The following is a 21774-nucleotide window of genomic DNA, read 5'->3' as shown; positions in this document are numbered from 1 at the left end:
TCACTACTCAAAGAATTAAATTTAAGCGTAAGAGAGACATGAAAGTTATGAAATGCACAGACCAGTCAAAAACTAAAAATGACCCACTTTGGAAGCAGTAAAAGTAGTAACAACCCCCCATGTACGTGTTGGGTCAGGAGATGAGAGGGAAGGACAGTGTGTGTGTGTGAGAAAGACAGACACACACACAGTGTGTGAGAGTGACAGAGATTTGTATTGCTGAGCTTCCTCCATCCCCTTCTCTCTGTGTGGAGATGGGGTACAGGAGTGGGGGGGAGCAGGGCACTTCCCTGATATCAGCACTCCTCCCCCCTTCTCCCTCCCAGACCCTGCACAACAAGCAGGAGGCTCCCAGGAGGCAGCTCCAAGGCAGAGGGCAGGAGCAGCATGATAGCGGGTGCAGGGGCAACTGAAGTGCCAGCACTTGAGAGCTTCCCCACCAAACCAGTCAGGACCCCCTATCAGAGGCTCTAAGATCTACTGGTAGATCCTGATCTACTGGTTGGTGACCCTGCTCTAAGGAAAGCCCAGTGGTGTTGTGGGTGGACAGAATTGGGTTTAAACATTCCCACATAAGAAACAATGCCAACTATGAGGAATAAGGTTTATTTCAATGAACTTAGAAACATGATTTATGTAGGGTTACCTCCTTTTATTGTTTAGATTAGCAGAGTGAGCCATCGTGAGAGCCTGTGTATCAAACACATCCTTTGCTTGCACTATATTATCTGCCGAAGGTTTTCCTTCTCTTTCTTGGGGCTGGCCACACACTTTATCAACCTGTAAAGATGAAGGAGGGGAAAAAACACAGATGTAATTGTGCTGTTTGAAGTATAAAAAAATTATGAATAGTACAGAGGTAAATTTGTCCATTTTGGCTCATGTGGAGTACAAGAGAATCTCTGCATCACACCACAAGAGGCTGTCCAGGGGAGGGTAAGGATGAATCCTTTTTTGTGGGATCAGACCCCTACATTAGTGTGTTAATATCAACAGGCAGAGCATAGATGATTATTACCAGCAATTTACTGGTATATCATGCAGTGTCCAACTGTGCCACACCTAGATATGGACTCCAAGAGTATGTCTCATTCCCTTCTTCCCTCTCACAATTTCACTTGACTTGATAGCCAACCTGAAATGCTATGTGTACCTGGAATCCGGAAGCTGCACAGCAGGAACTACACGTAGGTGAAGGGCTTTTCCTTAAGAAAGGGGTCAATAAAGTATTTCCACACCCACTTGTGTTTACCTGGCAGTCTGGCTAGTAAATATAGCATGTAGAGTTGCCACATGGTTTAACCAAAAATACTGACCCCGCAAAGAAACCACCACCACAAGGGAAAAAAATTATGTTAAGAAAAAAAAAGAAGGGAGACCAAAGTTGTTGACAAAAAAAAAAAAAAAAAAAAAAAAGGATTCCGACAGTTATTAAGCAAAAAAAAATTTAAAATTTAAAAAAAACCAGCATGGCCCCTTTAAGGCTTTTTGACTGCGGCTATCTTGTTCTCCTTCTCCAAGCCAGAAGACAGCTCCCCTGCAGAGCCAGATAAGCCGATGGACGGGGGACCTGGGGGTAGTCTGGGGGAGACCTGGGGGCTGGGCCCGGTTGCTGAGTGTGTGTAGGGTTGCCAGGTGTCTGGTATTTTCACCTCCTGGCAGGGAAAAAAAAATCAAAAAATACCAGACATTTTTGGTGTCCGGTATTTTCTGAATTTTTTTTACCGGACAGGAGGCAAAAATACCAGATTGTCCAGGTCAGTATCGAACACCTGGCTATCACATTAGCATGTATGGAACAAAATGGGTAAAGTCTTGAACCGTATTCTGAAGATGAACAGGCTAGTTACAAAAGTTTTTCTAGCCTATATCAGGAGGGTGTGTAGGTTTAAATGGGGGTCTCCAGACCTTACTGGGGTTTAAATTATGTAGGCTCTACTCTGTAGCAGAAGGATGGGTGGAGGCAGGGCTGTGTCTCCAGCTTGTATGAGATGGTAAAAAGTGAATTGTTGGTTTCTCTGGTCAGAACTGGTGGTTGAACTGGAGAGGACTGGGCATCTAGTGCATATTTGTTGTTTACCAGTCAAAACACAGGAAGTAGCTAGGCCTAATGGATGCCTGTGACCCCCAAAGAAAATGCAACTGGCATAGGGTGAGATATTGGGGTCAGAGGTAGGTAATGAAAATCTTCACTGAATATCCTGGCTTAAATATTTTGTTTCTTTTAACTGCTTCTCAATGGTCTACTAATAGAATTTTTAAGAGTGATATTTCCAGTAGTAACTCACTCTTAGCTAAGGTTTGCTTGGGATTTATGGCCAAATTTGAGCACCTAATTTGAACACCCACTTCCACATTTAGGAACTTAAGTAAAGATAGCCTCACTTTTAGCAAGCCCTCCCAGCCGTCACCAGTTCCCATTTTAGTGCCTAGACTTTAATGGACACCCATGTTTCAAAATTTTAGTCTGCATATATTTTTTGTCCCTAGATTATTCCATCCTAATTAAATAACAGCTGAATTAAACTGCTTGTTGTAAACTAATTTCTTCCTGAAAGGAGGTTTCGCTGGAACTGGAAGCTCTCACTTTGAGAGTGTAGAAGGGAGATATGGGGGCAGGTATTAGTCCTGCTTTTAAAGCCTGCTGCAATCAAGAAGAGTCAGTCAGAAGACATCCAATTAAAGCAAGGTGAAGTGAGGTGTGTCTCTCTGCCTGGGATCAGCCTGGTTTCTGCTTTTGTTTTGGGGTTCTCGTGCATTACAGATCTGATTTCAAAGAAAAAAAAGGAGTTTCACTGTAGCCTTGCAGCAAGAATATTGATGGTATTTAACTGACTACTTTGTGTATATGCTGTGAACACAACACCTGTGTGCTGGAGGTGTCTCTGCAGGGCTAAACAAGTAGGAATCATCAGGAGCAAATCTTAGTCAATGAAAATCACTGCATGTTTCCATAAGCAACACCATTTTGGGGAATCACTCAGCTCCCAGTTCATCCCATAAACATTCCCCTCTGCTCTCTTTCCAGCAGGCTTTCCCAGGAAAATTTTCCAAAGGGAAATAATCTCATAGTCAACATAGACCATTATTAATCTAAAACAACAAATAGGCACCTTAGAGACTCACAAAAATATAGATAGTATCATGAGCTTTTGTGGCAAAACCCTCTTCTTCAGATGGGCTTCAGGTATTTTTCAAACTTGCCTATTTGACTTTCCAGGTCTCCGTATGAAGCCTGCCGCACTTCAGTTCCTAATAGATGAAAAGTTATGTCTCTTTGTCACCCAGGATAGTGCCAAACCCCTCCTATTGTCTCATTTTAATAATAATGAAAATAAAAACCCTATTTTCACCTATTTTCTAAAGGCGAAGAACTACATGGGGAAACTGAGATTCCTGAAATGCTGTGGCCACCTGAATATCAACAATCTTTTATGATGCCATATATTTTTCTTGGGTATTTTGCTTTAAATGTCAAGGACTGTTAAATCCTAGATTCTCTAAGTTTTGATCTAAGTGTCTCTCTGGCGGTTTCTTTTGTGGGTTTTCCTAAGTAGGGAAACATACACTTATGTACATAAAGGATTACTTCACCCTTGCCATTTGTCCCTTATAAGACTGATTATTTGTAATTATTGCAAAGGCTTAACAAAAATAAATTGAAAAAATGTCATTCAAAATCCTTTGAACTCTCACAGCTTGAGCGACCTTAAAAATATAGGCCGTATTTAATATATCTAATATAATCAAACAAGGAGAAAATGTCATGCCCTTCTAGATTGGAAGAGAATGTTATTTCCCTAAATCAGGAGACAGTCTCCCCATTTCAGAAAACAATGTTCTCTGATTCCATAGAGGGAAGCTTTGAAATTTTCCAATATGAGATTTTCATGTGGTCCTGCCTTGGGCAGGGGGCTGGACTTGATGACCTCCTGAGGTCTCTTCCAGCTCTATGATTCTATGATTCTATGTGGTTAAGACGGCAGTTACTATTCAAGACCTTGTGTTCCTTCAAACAGCTTTCTGCCTTGTGCTGTAGCCACACAGCCCCAGCAAAATCTAGTCCAGCACCTCCCTGCCCGGACAAACTTCACAATCCTGTGACTTCTAGGGGGTTGCCCTGGTGTAAAGAAGGGCACAGTTTTGACTAATAAAGTCACATGGGCAAAATAAGGGTAGAGCTGCTCCCCTGAGGTCTGCCCAAGCTGACTCAGAGTCCTCGACTGGTTCAAAATTATTCCGCTGTGCTTCTTTCACTTAAAGCTTGCCTTGCCGGTCTTGCCCATGTTCAATTGCTGTATTTATCTACCTGTTGCTTTTTATGAGGCCTGACTCAGCATCCTGAACTTGTCTCTGAAACAACAGGGAGTGCCCCACCCCCATGTGCCAACAATTCATAAAGGCACTGAACTCTCTCTGCCACAGGGCAGACCATAAGATTTATGGGGCCCAAACAGTCCCTTGAGCCCGACTTACTCTCAGCAACACAAACATACGCTGACAGCCCAGGAGGGACAAGGCAGGAAAGGATTCTGAGACATCCGAATGGCCTCATGGCAGCAGAGGGTCACAGTTCCTCACAGATACCCAGCCACCCTCCCTTATGCCTAAGGAGACAGCAGCGTGCGTTCTGTGTATGGCCGGGCCAGATTAACTTTTGGTGGCTCTGGCTCCAAGCAAATTTGTGGGCCCCAATGGAGGCAGTGGAACATGGCATAGAGAGACTGGTCCTTGTGGACCACAGGGCAATAGGGCATGGCACAGTGGGGGCAATCCTGCTCTACCTAGCACAAGAGCCCAGCTTATAAACCAGCAGTCCTGTGATGCCAGGGTGCCCCTTCTCTGTGGGGGTGGGCCCATGCCATGTCACCCTCCCTCCCACCCTGCACCCCATGGACCCACCACACCCAGCAGTCCCCCACAAATACGCATTGCCCTTTACCCTGCCACCTCTGCACAAGACCCCTTCCTCAGCCCTGTACCCCAGACAGAGCCCCCCACCTCCCAAAATCCTTCCCCACAGTCACCCACTACAACTATACAGAGCCTCACCCAGACCTCCCCACGCTGCATGGCACCCCAAAATACAAACCTTCCTCATTGCCCAATACCAACCACTGCCTCATACGCCAACACCATCCTCTACAGACACATTCCCCAAAGCTGTGCCCCCAGCCCAGCCCTGCTGAGCCAGCAGGGATCCCACCAGACATCAGACGCTCAGGAGCACAAAGCAGCCCGTCCCCTGGGGCCCCAGCCTTATGTGTTTGGTGTTGATGGTGCCTGTGGCACAAGGGAGGCACTTCCTGGAATGGGCGGGGGAGGCAGCCTCCAACTTCCCCTGCCTGCTGCTTCTGCCTCACCCTAGGAGCTCAAAAGGGATGGTCATCAGCTTACAGCAGTAGCAGCTGGGGGCTCCTCTCTACCCCTAGTTCTCCCAATGGCAATTGTCTGTGATGGAGGCAGAGATGAGCCCTCACCCAGGGCCTGGGGTAGAGAGAAACCCTGACGAGTCGGCCAAGAGGAGCAGCAGGGCGGTGGGAGGAGGAGGAGTTCAGGGTGGAGAGCAACCAGCAACTCTGGGCTGGGCCCCTTTTCTGTGTGGGTCTAGTGTTGTGATGCCAATGTAAAGCCGGTACTAGTTTGCGAGAGCTAACCTGCTCAACTGCTGTCCCAGTGGTGCCCAAATGAGGCATACAGATGCATATGTTACACATGCCTAAGGGCAGCTCTATGGCCATACCAAATAACTGTAATAATTGCAGGTTGAAGTAATATTCTCCCTTCAAGAGTGACATGTGCAGGCCAATTTTGATCTTAGGTTAGCTAGGGTATGTCTACACTACCCTCCTAGTTCGAACTAGGAGGGTAATGTATGCATACCGCACTTGCTAATGAAGTCCGGGATTTGAATTTCCCGGGCTTCATTAGCATAAGCGGGGAGCCGCCATTTTTAAATCCCCGCTGCTTCGAACCCCGTGCAGTGCGGCTACACGGGGCTCGAACTAGGTAGTTCGGACTAGGAACCTAGTCCGAACTACCTAGTTCGAGCCCCGTGTAGCCGCGCTGCACGGGGTTCGAAGCAGCGGGGATTTAAAAATGGCGGCTCCCCGCTTATGCTAATGAAGCCCGGGAAATTCAAATCCCGGGCTTCATTAGCAAGTGCGGTATGCATACATTACCCCGCTAGTTCGAACTAGCGGGGTAGTGTAGACATACCCCTAGAGACAAATCCTGCAAGCCCTTACTCTTTATGGGTATGTCTACACTACGCTGCTAGTTCGAACTAGCGGGGTAATGTAGTCATACCGCAATTGCAAATGAAGCCTGGGATTTGAATTTCCCGGGCTTCATTTGCATAAGCGGGGGGCCGCCATTTTTAAATCCCCGTTCATTCAAACCCCGTGCCGCGCGCCTACACGCGGCACGAATTCCATGAGGAGTAACGGTAGTTCAAACTAGGAAGCCTAGTTCGAACTACCTAGTTCGTGCCACGTGTAGCACGAGCGGGGATTTAAAAATGGCGGCGCCCCGCTTATGCAAATGAAGCCCGGGAAATTCAAATCCCAGGCTTCATTTGCAATTGCGGTATGCCTACATTACCCCGCTAGTTCAAACTAGCGGGGTAGTGTAGACATACCCTATGACTTCTCGGGAACAGGACATTGTGGACAACTCAGCTAATGCAAACCACCGCTCAAAGTGAAGTGGAAATAAAAAAAATAAAAAACAAATTAAAAAATTAAAAAACAAGAAATTGAGGGGGATAAGTAATGGTACAGAAAATACATAACTTATTGCTAGGGTTGCCAGGTGTCCGGGTTTGAACTGGACAATCCAGTATTTGAACATTCTCTTCAGGAAACAAATTGTAAAAATATAAATGAGAAAATATAAATGTCTGGTATTTTGTAAATAATATGTAATGTAGATTGTGATGGAATGTCAAGTGTGTCCAGTATTTCTGTTGAAACCATCTGGCAACCCTAATTATTGCTAAGCTCTCACCTGAATACCGTGATTGGTTTGGATTCCAATAGTCGAGATTTCCACACATGAATCAATTTGCAAATACTGAGTGTTTCAATATTTTTTGTGCTAAATTTGGAGCATCTTAAAGCAGTTTGAGTCTCACAGAGGGGTTGCTAGGAACTCTGAAAACCAAGGCCTTTAGAGCAGGGCCACTCAACATGCGGCCTGTTTGTTTGCGGCCTGTGGTGAGGTTTGGGTTTACGCAGGGCTCAACATGTGGACCGCGGATGGGATCCTTTGAACATGGCCTCCACTGGGAACATGCTCCACAACAGCAAGATGTCTCCCTGGCAGGGTGAGCATTGAAAGACACAAGCGGACGGGCTGGCTGGAACAAACGAATACAGGATGTTGGTGTTTCTAGTCCCCAAAGAGGAGGTGCCGGAAGCAATGTGGCATTGTGGGAAGTGCTTTATATTCATGCCAGTCAGAGTGAAAGAAGCTATTTGCATATATTTGCATATATATTTGCATGTATATGCAACCACACTTAACTTGTGGGCCCCGGTGTATGCTGTGAGTATCACTGTGGCCCCTGGGGCTTCCAAAGTTGAGTAACCCTGCTTTAGAGCACCTAAATCAGAGAACTAAAAAATGAAGGCCAAGTCACTTTTAAAAATATTGCCTATTTACAAAAAAGGACATATGCAAAAACAGAGGGGAGTTCAGAAATGAGTGACAAGAGATATGAGAGGTACAAAAGAGACATCCAGGTAAAGGGAGATTGAAAATATTGCAGCTATTTAGCTTATAGAGAAGATAAACAGATGAACCAGTGCTTCACAGAATCTTTTTTCCTAATCCAGGAACAAGAAGTCATGAAATGGAAAGGTGATGTTTAAAAGTAATAAAAGGAAATGTATTTTACACAATAATGACAAGACCTATTGTTTAAGTAATGCTTTGCATAACAAATCTTAAAGATCTTTAGAAAGGAGGTTGGTATCATTATCCCCATTTTACAGATGGAAAAACTGGCTGCTCACAAACTGATTGATTGAAACCTTTGCCTCAAGCTCAAGCTCTCTGTTTGGCCCTCATTCCTCATACTCATATTGGCAAGTGAGATCTACTATAAGCTTTTTATAGAATACTAGAACTGGAAGGAACCTCATGAGGTCATCAAGTCCAGCCCCTGCTCTCATGGCAGGATCATCTAGACCAGGGGTGGGCAAAAGGGCCTCTGCGGGCCAGATCAAGCATGCCAAGTGGCCCTGGGCTGCCCCGAAAGGGGCACGGCCCAAAATGGAAGGAGCAGGGCCAGGATGCTTTTGGGGTTCCCCACCCCCAGACCATGACTGGTCTGGGGGTAGGGGAGCCCCTTTGCCCCCTCCTTCCCACGAAGCACCCATGCCCCTGGCAGGGCGGGAAGAGGCTTCTCATGCTCCCCCACCCCCAGGCCAATTAGAGGCTGGTGGTGGGGAAGCACACAAAGTTTCCTTCACCCTGCCAGAAGCATGTAGCACTTTGCAGAGCCACGTGCTCCTGGCAGGGTGGGAGGAGACTTCACCTGATTGGCCTGGGGGTGGGAGGAGCACATGAAGTTTCCTCCACCTTACGCCCACCCTGCGAGGAACGCACAGCACTTAGAAAAATGGCACGTGCTCCTAGCAGAGCGGAAGAAACTTTGTGCGCTCCCCCACCCCCAAGCTCTGACCGGCCTAGGGGCAGGGGAGTGTGCAAAGCCTCCTCGCAGGGCGAGGGAAACTTCATGTCCTTCCCCCGCCCCCAGGCCTTAATTGGCCTGGGGGTGGGAGAGCATGCGAAGCTTCTTTTCGCCCTGCCAGGGGCATGGATGCTTAGTAGGAAGGAGGAGCAAAGGAGCTCCCCCAGCCCCAGACCAATCATGGTCTGTGGGTGTGGAAGCCCGGAAGCATCCTGGCCCTGCCCCTTCTATTTTAGACCCCGCCCCTTCCAGGGCTGCCCACGGTCACTTCAAAAATTTTTGAAGTGACCCCCAGCCAAAAATTATTGCCCTGACCTAGACCATCCCTGAAAGATGTTTGTATAATCTGCTCTTAACAGTCCCCAGTGGTTGAGATTTCACAACCTCCCTTGGCAATTTATTCCCATTTTTAGCCACTGTGGGTATGTCTACACTACCCCGCTAGTTCGAACTAGCATGGAACGAGGCGTACAGATAGTTCGGAATGGCTTGCTAGTTCGAACTATCTAGCCCGTGCCGCGTGTAGCCGTGCGGCACGGGGTTCGAACAAGCCGGCATTTAAAAATGGCGCCGGCCGGCTTATGCAAATGAAGCCCGGGAAATTCAAATCTCGGGCTTCATTTGCACGTTCGGTATGCATACATTACCCCGCTAGTTCGAACTAGCGGGGTAGTGTAGACATGCCCTGTGATAGTTAGGAAGTTTTTAAACCTTTCTTGCTACAATTTAAGCCCATTGCTCCCGGAAACAGCCTTTTAGGTTAGGAGTGGGGAACCTGCGGCCCCCACTTGCCTGAATCTGGCCCTCGAAGCTTCCCCCAGCATTGGGGACGGGGTTGGCACTCCAGCCTCTTTCCCCCCTCTGCACTATCCTATCATGGGGATGGAGGACACAAAATCTACTTGCCTGGGTGTCAACAGACCCTGACCTAAAAAAGGTTCCTCACCCCTGTTTCAAGTACTTGAAAGCTGTTATCATGTCCCCTCTCCATTTTTCAGACTAAACAAGTCCAGTTCTTTCAGTCTTTCCTCATAAGACATGTTTTCTTCACCTTTAATTATTTTTGTTGCTCTTCTCTGTACTTTTTCAAATTTGCTCATATCTCTCCTGCAATGAGGTGCCCAAACCTGGACACATTGCTCCAGCAGTGTGGAATAGAATAGCAGAATTATTTCTGGTGTTTGGTTTACAACACTCCTATTAATGAATTCCAGAATTTGGTTTTTTACAACAGTGTCACACTCTTGACTCATATTTAGCTTGTCGTCCCCGACTGTGACCCCTAGGTCCCGTTCCACAATAGTCATTTCACATTTTGTATGCGTGAAACTGTTCTTTCTTAAGTAGCGTACTTTACATTTGTCCTTATTGAATTTAATCCTATTTACTTCAGACCATTTCTCCAGATCATTTTGAATTATGACCCTAAACTCAAACTTGGTAAGTGTACTCTCTATGCCATTACCTAAATCAGGGGTGGAGAACCTTTTTTGGGTCAGGGGCCGCTGACCCACAGAAAAATCAGTCAGGCCCAGGCTAGTAGATTGTGTGTGCTCTAGCCCCACAGGGGAAAGAGTGAAGGGTGGAGTGGAGGCTGAAGCACCAGCATGGGCTCCCCAATGCTGAGGGGGAGCCTTGAGCCTCAGGGTCCAGATCCAGGCAAGCCTTACATTTACTCCTTATTTGTTAAAATCAAATCTAGAACAGACTCCCCCTAGTAGCTTTCTCCACTGTCTCCAATACACTCCAAGAGCTTGTTGGATAATCTATACTCTGCTGTGTTATTATCCCAGCAGATGTCGGGATAGTTGATTTTACCCATCACAACTAGGTGTCTAAGGTGTGAAGGCAAAATGTCTTGGGAAGTTGTCACATCTTGAATGCAATCCAGATCAGTGAGGGGCCATGTCACTGGCTGACATAAAACCCTGAGGCTATGTCTACACTGCCCCCGTTTTGCGCAAAAAATGATGCAAATGAGGTGAAGCGTGAAATGTCGCTGTGCCTCATTTGCATAATTAATGAGGCTCCGGTTTTGCGCAAGCAGCTTTTGTGTAAAACCCCCCTCTTGCGCAAGAGCCGTTCTTCCGCATTAATTTCAGGAAGAACGGTTCTTGTGCAAGAGGGAGGTGGTGTGCAAAAACAGAGCCTCATTCATTATGCAAATGAGATGCGGTGATATTCCACACTTCGCCTCATTTGCATATTTTTCCGCAAAATGAGGGCAGTGTAGACACAGCCCGAGTGTCTTCTGGAGCCAGAAAACAAGCAAGCATGCAATGACTGTGTGTTACACAGCCTCAGTTACTTTGACTCAGTGATCTGATTTCAGCAGCCTGCCTTTTACACTCACACTATATTCTAGTACTCAACAACCCTTGGTTGCTATGGGCCAAGAGACTCCAACACACTCTTCATAAGGTTGCCAACTTTCTAATGATAGAAAACTGAACACTCTTGCCCCACCTCTTCTCTGAGGCCTCATCCCTGTGTCCATCCCTTCCCCCAGATCCCATGTCTCATTCACTACATTCCCCTCCCTCAGGGGGCTCACTCTCCTCCACATTCACTTTCAATGAGCTGGGACAGTGGGGGAGGGCTTTGAGGTGGGGTTAGAAATGACGGGTTCAGTGTTCAGGAGGGGGCAGGGCATTAGGATGTCGGGGGGCAAAGGCTCCTGCTGAGTGTGTTGGCTGTGCCCTGGGGCCAGAGGTGAGGGGGTTGGGGTCCAGGAGGGGGCTCTAGGCCATGGATGAGACCAGGGAATTCAGTGTATACAGATTGAGGGAGGCAGTTGGGGTGCAAAGGGTCTGAGGGCTCTGAGGTGGAGCTGGGCATGAGAGGTTCATGGTCTCGGAGCGGGCTCTGGGCTGGGAGTGCAGATATGAGGAGTCTGAGACACAGGAAGGGGCTCCAGGACAGGGAGGAGACCAAGGGATTCAGACTATGCAAGGGGGCTACAAGTTGAGGCAGGGGGTTGAGGTGGATAAGTGGGTTCAGCTAGGAATGAGGGGTTCAAGGCTTTGGCATGAGCTCTGGGCTAGAGCAAGGGGTTGGGGTGCAGGGGGAGAAGGGATCCAACTGGGGGTGCAGGCTCTGGGGTGTGGCCATATAGGAGGGGTTTGGGGCTCTAGACTGGGGGGCTCAGGGCTGGGGAAAGGAGTTGGATCTCAGGGTAGCAGTGCAGGCTCACCTCAAGCAGCTCCCAGGCAATGACACAGAGGGGCCAAGGCAGGTGGCAGGTCCAGCTCCTAGGCAGGAGGGCCAGGGGTTCCACCCACTGCTCTTGCCTGAAGGCACTGCCCCCACAGTTCCCACTAGCTCAGTTGGCAGTGCTGAGCAGAGTTGCCAGGGTCCCTTTCTTCACCAGGAATTCCAGTAAAAAATTGGATCCCTGGTAATCTTAATTCCCTCCGTCAAATTTCCCTAAAAGTCCCATGTTTACAATGCTCAGCCCTTTCTTGGGCCACTCAGAGGGATGAGAAGGGTTGTGTTCACCTTTCAAGAGTCAGCACCCAGCAGAGTTAACAATCACTGGAGTTAACAATTACTTCAATTGCAACACAGAACTGGGTTGGTTTAGACTAAAATAAAATAAGTTTATTAAGAAGACATAGGCTAAGTGATGCCAAGTAAAAGAAATAAAGGTAGAGATAGCTGAAGCAAATAAAAATGAAAAATATGCATTTAAAAATACAAAAATTAATCTCACAAGAACAAGTCTTTTAAGATGGTTTCTCTCACCAACCACACTTTGCCCAGCATGGCCAACTGTCTCTCAGTGAAGATCTACCACTGAACTATAGGGTGCTGATTCCCCTTATCTTCCTAGGTAAAAGAAAACTTGGGGTTCTTTGCGTCTCCCTACTATGGTCCAGTGGACAATTTAAATGGATTCTGAGGGGTACCCCCCACCCAAATATAGTTTTCTGATGCTATGAAGGAGACATGGAGTGAGCGGGTTTGCTGATTACAATTGATCTGCTCCTGTCCTCTCCTATATAAATGAATTGCCACTTGATATAAGTGACTCATCATCAACTTTGATGGCATTTAGTGGGAAGCACTGGCTCGCAATTTGTCTGAGAGAAACCGGTTTACCCACTACCCACACTTGTCTGGTCAACACAAATTCGGCGTTTCCTTCACATTTGTCTGGTCTCTTGGGCATATATCATAGAATCCTATGGCTGGAAGAGACCTCAGGAGGTCAGTGAGTCCAACCCCTTGCCCAGAGCAGGACCAACTCCAGTTAAATCATCTCAACTGGGGCTTGGTCAAGGTGGGACTTAAAAACCTCTAGGGATGGAGATTCCACCCCCTCCCTAGGTAACCCATTCCAGTGCTTCACCACCCCCCTAGGGAAATAGCTTTTCCTAATATCCAATCTAGACCTCTCCCACTGTAACTTCAGATCACTGCCCTTCGTTCTGCCATCCGTCACTACTGAGAACAGCCTCTCTCCATTCTCTTTGGAACCCCCCTTCAGGTAGTTAAAGGCTGTTATCAAATCCCCCTTTTTCTTCTTTTCTGCAGACTAACCAAGCCCAAATCCCTCAGCCTCTCCTCATAAGAGATGTGCTCCAGGGCCCTCATAATTTTTGTTTGCCTGGACCCTTTTCAATGAGTCTACATCCTTTCTGCAATAGGGTCTGCAGAGTTGGATGCAATACTCCAGATGTGGACTCATCAGTGTCGAATACAGAGGAATCTCCATGTACATTCCATGCAAAAATATTAATGATCAGTGTGTTATTCATTTTTCAATGGTACCTTAAATGACACATATCTGATACAGTTTAAGATATTCATGAATTGGGGTACACTTAAATTGGCCAGGCCAGATGAAACCCATGAGTAGATACCAGTGAGCCCCTTGCCCTCTTGCACTGGGATGCAGCTAGGGTCACAAACGTGGCCCAAGCTTACAATCAAAGCTCTTCCTCTCAGAGGACCATGTCCCATATATAAAAAGAAATAATAATAACCGTGTGTTATTTACTCAAAATACTGAAATATGATCACAGAATCCTAGAAGAAACCTCGAGAGGTCATTGAGCCCTCAAGACAGGACTTAGTACCAACTAGACCATCCCTGATAGATGTCTATCTAACCTGCTCTTAAAATCAATAAATCAAAAAAGCACCAATAAATTCCCTGGTTCAGAATGGGGCAGTACATTCAGGCAGTCATTTCCTTTAAGGTCATGTGAAGAGTAAATGAAATTAGTAGCTAGCTGGACCTCAATCCTATGACAGAGGTGCTAGGAAACTATTAATTACACAGATTAAGAGAAGAGAAATTAAGGAGGAAGTTGCTTTGTAGGACCAACTAATAGATTGGGCAAATGCAGCTGATCAATCGATAATCAAGCATTTCCTAACCTGTTTTTACGGGAAAAAATAAAAGACAAAGTCATATAGTAGTTTACAATTTGTGAACATTAAATAAACTAATTTCTCTCCGTTAGCAAAAGAAGAGCCAAAATAACCTCTCTGCTGATGTCCCTGACTGTGAGGGACAGACGGGTATGTCTACACTTGTCCCCTAAGTCGAAGTAGGGAGGCACATGAAGCATACCGAAGTTGCAAATCAAGCCCGGGATTTAAATATCCCGTGCTTGATTTGCATGTTCCTGACCGGTCGCCATTTTAGAAATTCACTAGCTTGGAGTAACTGCCTGCGTCTACACACAGCAGTGAAAACGGGAGTCCGATTTAAAGCCCCTAATTCAAATTAGCTGGTAAACCTCATTGCAGGAGGAATACCAGCTAATTCGAGTTAGGACTTTAAATCAGACTCCCATTTCACTGGGCAGTTACTCTGGGCTAGTGAATTTCTAAAATGGCGACCGGCCGGGAACATGCAAATCAAGCGCGGGATATTTAAATCCTGGGCTTGATTTGCAACTTCGGTATGCTTCATTTGCCTCCCTACTTCGAAGAAGGGGGCAAGTGTAAACATACCCTCTGCCAGGGAATCAGAACCAATAACATGGGACCAGCCCTAACTAATCATCTTGAAACTCAAAAATGTTTTGCTAAATGCAGAGCAGGAATTTTCACAGATATACAGATAATGGGGAGAGAAAACAGTGCCAATCTAGCGGCAATGTTCATGAATATGAAACCTTGCACAAGAAATGTAAGTTTCATTAACTCCAAAGGGACAGATTTCAAGTATTTAGAATTTCATAGTGAATAATTCTTTAATAAACTCTAATGAAAAGTGAAAGCTCTAGTGAACTCTAGTGAACTCTCTCCACACACAGGCATCCCACACACATTCTCGCTGTCTCTCTCTCTCTCTCTCTCTCTCTCTCTCTCTCTGTTTAATCTGAGGCCCTGTGAAGTCAGCTTATGTTTCTGAATATCTCTGGGGAAAGTATCATATAATAATTCTGTCCATCTATACAAAAAGGATTAATCTAGCTTCCTTTTTTAACAAAAAGTTCAAACTTTCAAGCTAGCCTATTTATTAGAAAAGATGAGCACTTTGAAAAGTATGACAGCAAAGTATAGTTTGCAAATCAGCCATGAAATTGCTTATTAAAAATAAATTTAGACTTTTGGCTTATATGAATATACATTGTTTTCATTTGCAGGACTCTTCTATGGCAGCAAAGACATGCTCCGTGATATGCTGCCCATTCATGCACAGTGCATCAGATTTTGCAGTTAAGAACCATCAGTCCAAAGGTACATTTAGCCCAGTATCCTGTCTGCCAACAGTGACCAATACCAGGTGCCCTAGAGGGTGGGAACACAACAGAAAATCATCATGTGATCCCTCTCCTTGTCACTCACCTCCAGAAAAACAGAGGCTAGGGACACCATTCCTACTCATCCTGGCTTATAGCCATTGATGGACTTAACCTCCACGAATCTATTTAGCTCTTTTTTGAACCCTGTTAAAGTCCTGGTCTTCACAACATGAAGGAGTTCCACAGGTTGATTGTGTGCAGAGTGAAGAAAAACTTCCCTTTTTGTTTGTTTTAAACCTGCTGCGTATTTATTTCATTTGATAACCCCCAGTTCTTCTATTGTGGGAACAAGTATATAACTTTTCCTGATTCACTTTTTCCGTATCAATCATGATTTTATAGACCTCTATTCACATCCCCCCTTAGACTCCTCTTTTCTAAGCTGAAAAGTCCACGTTTTTTAATCTCTCTTCATATGGGATCCATTCCAAACCCCTAATCATTTTTGTTGCCCTTTTTTGAATCTTTTCCAATGCAAATATATCTTTTTTGAGATGAGACAATCACATCTGTACTCAGTATTCAACCATGATTTTATATAGAGGCAATACTATATTCTCTGTCTTATTCTCTATCCCTTTGTTAATGATTCCCAACAATGTTTGCTTTTTAACTGCCGCTGCACATTGACTGTATGTTTTCAAAGAACTATCCACAATGACTCCAAGATCTCTCTCTTGAGTAGTTGCAGCTAACTTAGTCCCCATTACATTGTTTATATATAGTTGGGGTTATTTTTTTCCAATGTGCATTACTTTACATTTATCAACATTAAATTTTATTTGCCATTTTGTTGCCTAATCTCTTAGTTTGGTAAGATCTTTTTGAAGCTCTTCACAGTCTGCTTTAACTATCTTGAGCAGTTTGGTATCATCTGCAAATTTTGCTACCTCACTGTTTACCCCTTTCTCTAGATCATTTATAAACAAGTTGAATAGGATGGGTCCCAGAACAGACCCTTGGGGGACCCCACTAGTTACCTCTCTCCACTCTGAAAACTGACCATTTATCCCTACCCTTTGCTTCCTGTCTTTTAACCAGTTATCAGTCCATGAAATAACCTTCCCTCTTATCCTATGACAACTTACTATTTACCAGTTACTATTTGAACAACATTGCCAACATCTTCCACAGGTATTTTGCTCAAATACGGAATGCAAAGTTTACCCCACAGTGATTTGGGAGAGGACTAAAGCCAGAATCAGCCACACCCTTAAGAATATTCTTTTGGTTATTTCTATTAATCAAAGCAGTTGAGTACGTGCTTGAACACAACTAGAATCCCACTGATTTTGGATGTAAACATATACAGTACTGAAAATGAAGTTCATATTCATGTTCCTCATTGAATACATATAATTTGCTTAATTGGGCCTTAGAAGCATATCTTTTGAAAACTTCATGTAAAGTCATGGTGGCATCTTTTTACATGAACATTTAAGAAAGCAGCTGTATATTATTCTGCCAGCCACTGGCTGGTAAAAGGCACATTCGTCTAAACAAAAATATTTGAATGGCACTTCATGTAATCTGAGATCAATTATTTTTCTTCTTTATTTCCTTTTCAAATTGCACATAGGACTGTGTATCGAAAAATCTACACAATAACTGAATATACACATTCCACTAGTTAGACTGTCAGCATTTATTTAGTGATTTGCTATTCAGTAAACTTGAATGACGGATAAATACATTTATAAAATAAAACAATATACCAGTACCAGAAGAGGACAATATTCAGTTGTCCCTATTAATACACCTGACATCACATATGGAAAATTTCTGACAGTCACTCCATGTTAGTGGTGACATCTGTCCCTAGATATAGACAAACTGGAAAGGATCAGCCTAATTTTCTTATCAATTACAATAATCTAGTAAAGAAAGAGAATTCTGTGGGGAATCCATCCAAATTAATCACTTTAAAAGCTCTCCAAAAATTAGATCACTCTCTAAAGTGAACATAAGAAGAAATCCATTAACAGATTTTAATTTCATTTGCTTTCCTTTTATCGCTTTTGAAATTAATTACATTAAATCAGAAATGTAACGATGCATCATACTTTCATTATTCATTTTCATTCTGACATGTCTCATAGCATGTCAAATTTACAAAAATTAATATGTGAAATAGTTCAGTTTAATAACAGTATTAGACTAAAAAGCATACTCTAGCTACACTGGCATATTTTCCCACGTAGAGAAGCCTCCATGCCTCAAGCTTTGCCACACTTCCTGATGTTGCATCCTATCGTAGCTCTTAATTAGGCCCTGTGATTTCAATGAGATCCCACACCCATGTGGTCAGCCCCAATAACCAGCTACATGTTCTGTTAGGGTATGTCTACACTACAGCACTAATTCGAACTAACTTAATTCAAATTAGTTAATTCAAACTAAGCTAATTTGAATTAGTGCATCTAGATCTAAAAACTAATTCGAATTAGCATTTTGCTAATTCGAAATAGCATGTCCACATTGAGTGGACCCTGAACCGAAGTTAAGGCTGGCCGGAACCAGTGCCGGAAGGGCATCAGGTTAGGACTTGCAGTGTGGAGCTGCTGCCTCAGGCTAGCCGAGGGCTGTGCTTAAAGGGACCAGACCCCCACCCTGGACAGACAGTTCTCAGGGTTTCCCGCTTGCTTGTCTACCTCGATGAGAGACAGCTAGCAGTCATCTCTTGGAGTGCCCTCAGTGCCCACACTCGGCAAATCACAGTACTTGGCCATCAGCCCGGCTGCACTTGCCGCAGGCTGCCATCCGGGGGGGTCAATCGATGGGATGTCAGGATCCAGGAGGCCCTGCAGAAGAGCTTCCACCCCGAGGAGCCCGCAGAGCACCCTGGTCCTCCCCATCGGGGGCTTGTGCCCCATTCCTCCCTCACCTCCTTCCAATTACCCCTCCCTAGCCCCCCTTCCTGATGTAAACAATAAAGGACACGTGTGTTCAAAAATAGAAACTCTCATTATTTAACAAAACTGGGGGGGGGGGGATTAACCTCTGGGGAGACTGGGAAAAGGAGGTGGGAGAGGGGAAGAGAGAGGTTGGGAGAGGGGAGAGGGAAACCTGGGAGGAGGGAGCTGGAAGAGGGAAGTCAGCGGAAGAAGGAAGAGGGGAAGTATAAAACTATGGTACGCCAGATCTTCAGTACTGTGTAAAGATGTGATCTCCTCACCTCAAAAAAGATATTTTGGCCTTGGAAAGGGTTCAGAAAAGGGCAACTAAAATGATTAGGGGTTTGGAACAGGTCCCATAGGAAGAAAGGCTAAAGAGACTGGGACTTTTCAGCATAGAAAAGAGGAGCCTGAGGGGGGATAAAATAGAGGTCTATAAAATCATGAGTGGTGTGGAGAGGGTGAATAAAGAAAAGTTCTTCATTAGTTCCCATAATATAAGGACTAGAGGACACCAAATGAAATGAATGGGCTGCGGGTTTAAAACTAATAAGCGAAAGTTCTTCTTCACACAGCACATAGTCAACCTGTGGAACTCCTTGCTACAGGAGGCTGTGAAGGCTAGAACTATAACAGAGTTTAAAGAGAAATTAGATAAATTCATGGAGGTTGGGTCCATGGAGTGCTATTAGCCAGGGGGTAAGAACGGTGTCCCTGGCCTCTGCTTGTGGAACGCTGGAGATGGGTGGCAAGAGACAAATCGCTTGGTCATTGTCTTCTGTCCATCCACTCCGGGGGTATCTGGTGTTTGCCGCTGTCGGCAGACAGGCTACTGGGCTAGATGGACCTATGGTCTGACCCAGTACAGCCATTCTTATGTTCTTAAGTTCTAAGCTCAGGGCTCAGAGTCGGGGGTCTCACTGGACCAACTTGATTTTCATGCAAACCTGCTCCTGGGTTTTGCATGTGGCCTTTGGTGGCCAGACTGGCAGCTATCCTGCCCTAGACAGCCGCATTCCTGTGCCTAGTGCAGAGATCATGGGCATTGGAGACCTCCCCCCAAACCTTGACGAGGTCCACGATCTCCACACTAGACCAGGCAGGGGCCTGCCTCTTGCGGCCCCAGGCAGGCTCCTGGGAGCCGCCAACCTGGTCCTGGGAAGAGGAGGAGGGCTGGGTGGCAGCGGGTGGCTGGCTCATGCCGTGCCAGGTGCAGGGTCTGCTGGCTGGGTGCTGGCAGGCTTTCAACTGGCACAAGCACTGTAGCCAGACCGTGCCTCTTTAAGGGCTCCGGGGCCGGGAGGGGGGCAGAAGAGTTTCCCTGGTTTGGCCCAGAGTGGCCACCAGGGCAATCTGGGAAGGGCTAGCCTCCAACTAGTTCGAATTAAGTGGCTACACAGCCCTTAATTGGAACTACGTAATTCGAACTAGGCGTTAGTCCTCTTAGAATGAGGTTTACCTAGTTCAAACTAAGCGCTCCACTAGTTCAATTTAAATTCAAACTAGCGGTTTGTATGTGTAGCCCCTATTAAAGTTAATTCGAACTAATGGCTGCTAGTTCGAATTAACTTTGTAGTGTAGACATACCCTTAGTCTTTAAGGTGCTGCTAGACTATTAATTGTTTTTAATGTTTTTCAAGTAACAGACCAACTCGGCTCCCCCCTGAAGCTTTCAATGGACTACTCATGGTACTAATTGTCCTCAAGGGTCTGTTTTGGGACCCGTACTGTTCAATATCTTCATCAATGATGTAGATATTGGGATAGAGAGTACGCTTATTAAGTTTGCAGATGATACCAAACTGGGTGGGGTTGCGACTTCTTTGGAGGATAGGGACATAATTCAAAATGACCTTAGCAAGTTAGAGAAATGGTCAGAGGTAAACAGGATGAGGTTTAATAAAGAGAAATGCAAAGTGCTCCACTTAGGAAGGAACAATCAGTTCCATACATACAAGATGGGAAGCGACTGTCTAGGAAGGAGCATGGCGGAAAGGGATCTAGGGGTCATAGTGGACCACAAGTTGAATATGAGCCAACAGTGTGATGCTGATGCAAAAAAAGCAAATATGATTCTAGGTTGTATCAACAGGTGTGTTGTAAGCAAAACTCTTGAAGTCATTCTGCCACTCTACTCTGCACTAGTTAGGCCTCAGCTGGAGTACTGTGTCCAGTTCTGGGCGCCACATTTCAAGAAAGATGTGGAGAAATTGGAAAGGGTACAGAGAAGAGCGACAAGAATGATTAAAGGTTTAGAGAACATGACCTATGAAGCCAGGCTTCATGAACTGGGCTTGTTTAGTTTGGAAAAAAGAAGATTAAGGAGGGACATGATAGCGGTTTTCAAATATCTAAAAGGGTGTCACAAGGAGGAAGGAGAAAATTTGTTCCTCTTGGTTTCTGAGGACAGGACAAGGAGTAATGGGCTTAAAGTGCAGCAGGGGAGGTTTAGATTGGACATTAGGAAAAAATTCCTAACTGTCAGGGTGGTCAAATATTGGAATAAATTGCCAAGGGAGGTGGTGGAATCTCCCTCTCTGGAGATATTTAAGAACAGGTTAGATAGACATCTGTCAGGGATGGTGTAGACGGAGCTTGATCCTGCCTTGAGGGCGGGGGGCTGGACTCGATGACCTCTCGAGGTCCCTTCCAGTCCTATTATTCTATGATTCTATGATTCTATGATCAGCATGAGCAAAGAATTTCCAGTCCAGTCCATGGACACGAATGGAACCACTTGAAGCGTAAGGTACCACTCAAAAGAGAGCAATTCTGACAGAAGCTGGTCTTAAATTTAGGCTCCTCGTTACCGATGGAGTATAATTACACTGAGGACGGCTTCCTGCAATTATACTGGAGCTAGAGTCTGTGATACTAATACCTCAGGGTACGTCTACACTACAGCGCTAGTTCGAACTAACTTAGTTCGAATTAGTTAATTCGAACTAAGCTAGTTCGAACTAGCGCATCTAGAACTAAAAACTAGTTCGAACTAGCGTTTTGCTAGTTCGAACTAGCGCGTCCACACTGATTGGACGCAGGGGGGCATTTAAGGGCAGCTGAAACCGGTTCTGGCAGGGCATCAGGTCAGCAGTTGCTTTGTGTGGCTGCTGTCTGAGGCTATCTGAGGCTCGTGCTTAAAGGGACCCCCCCTGGACAGCCGGTTCTCAGCTTTTCCTGCTTGCTTGCCAACCTCGCCGAGGGACAGCAAAGCGTCGGTCTCTGTGCCCGTCTGTGTCGGTGCTTCCCTTCGGGGGGGACTGCCGCAGGTGGCAACATGGAGCCACGGCTCGCCCTGCACCTTCTGGTGCACGTTCTGGACTTGCTACTGCAAGCCTGCCAGCAATGGCTCGAGGCTGCCTGGCACCACCTGGGGAACGTCAGCCCCCTGCCTCTCCGCCTGGCCGCCCTGGGGGCC

General features: G+C 45.7%; 1 protein-coding gene across 4 annotated transcripts in view; it reads right to left on the bottom strand.

Annotated features, from left to right (window-relative positions):
- Positions 1–21774, bottom strand: part of LOC102447587 (glypican-5-like) — a 749086-nt gene that overhangs the window by 498545 nt on the left and 228767 nt on the right. For all 4 annotated transcript variants that reach the window (XM_075937487.2, XM_089780880.1, XM_006125190.4 and 1 more), the window contains exon 4: positions 647–780. In XM_075937487.2, the coding sequence (XP_075793602.2) occupies positions 647–780 (134 nt within the window). The remainder of the gene's footprint in view (positions 1–646; positions 781–21774) is intronic.

This window comes from Pelodiscus sinensis, chromosome 10 (genome assembly GCF_052426305.1).
Source record: "Pelodiscus sinensis isolate ZL-2025 chromosome 10, ASM5242630v1, whole genome shotgun sequence".
Classification (NCBI taxonomy): domain Eukaryota; kingdom Metazoa; phylum Chordata; order Testudines; family Trionychidae; genus Pelodiscus; species Pelodiscus sinensis.
Note: the sequence above shows the minus strand (reverse complement) of the source record. Positions and strands in the feature narration are given on the sequence as shown.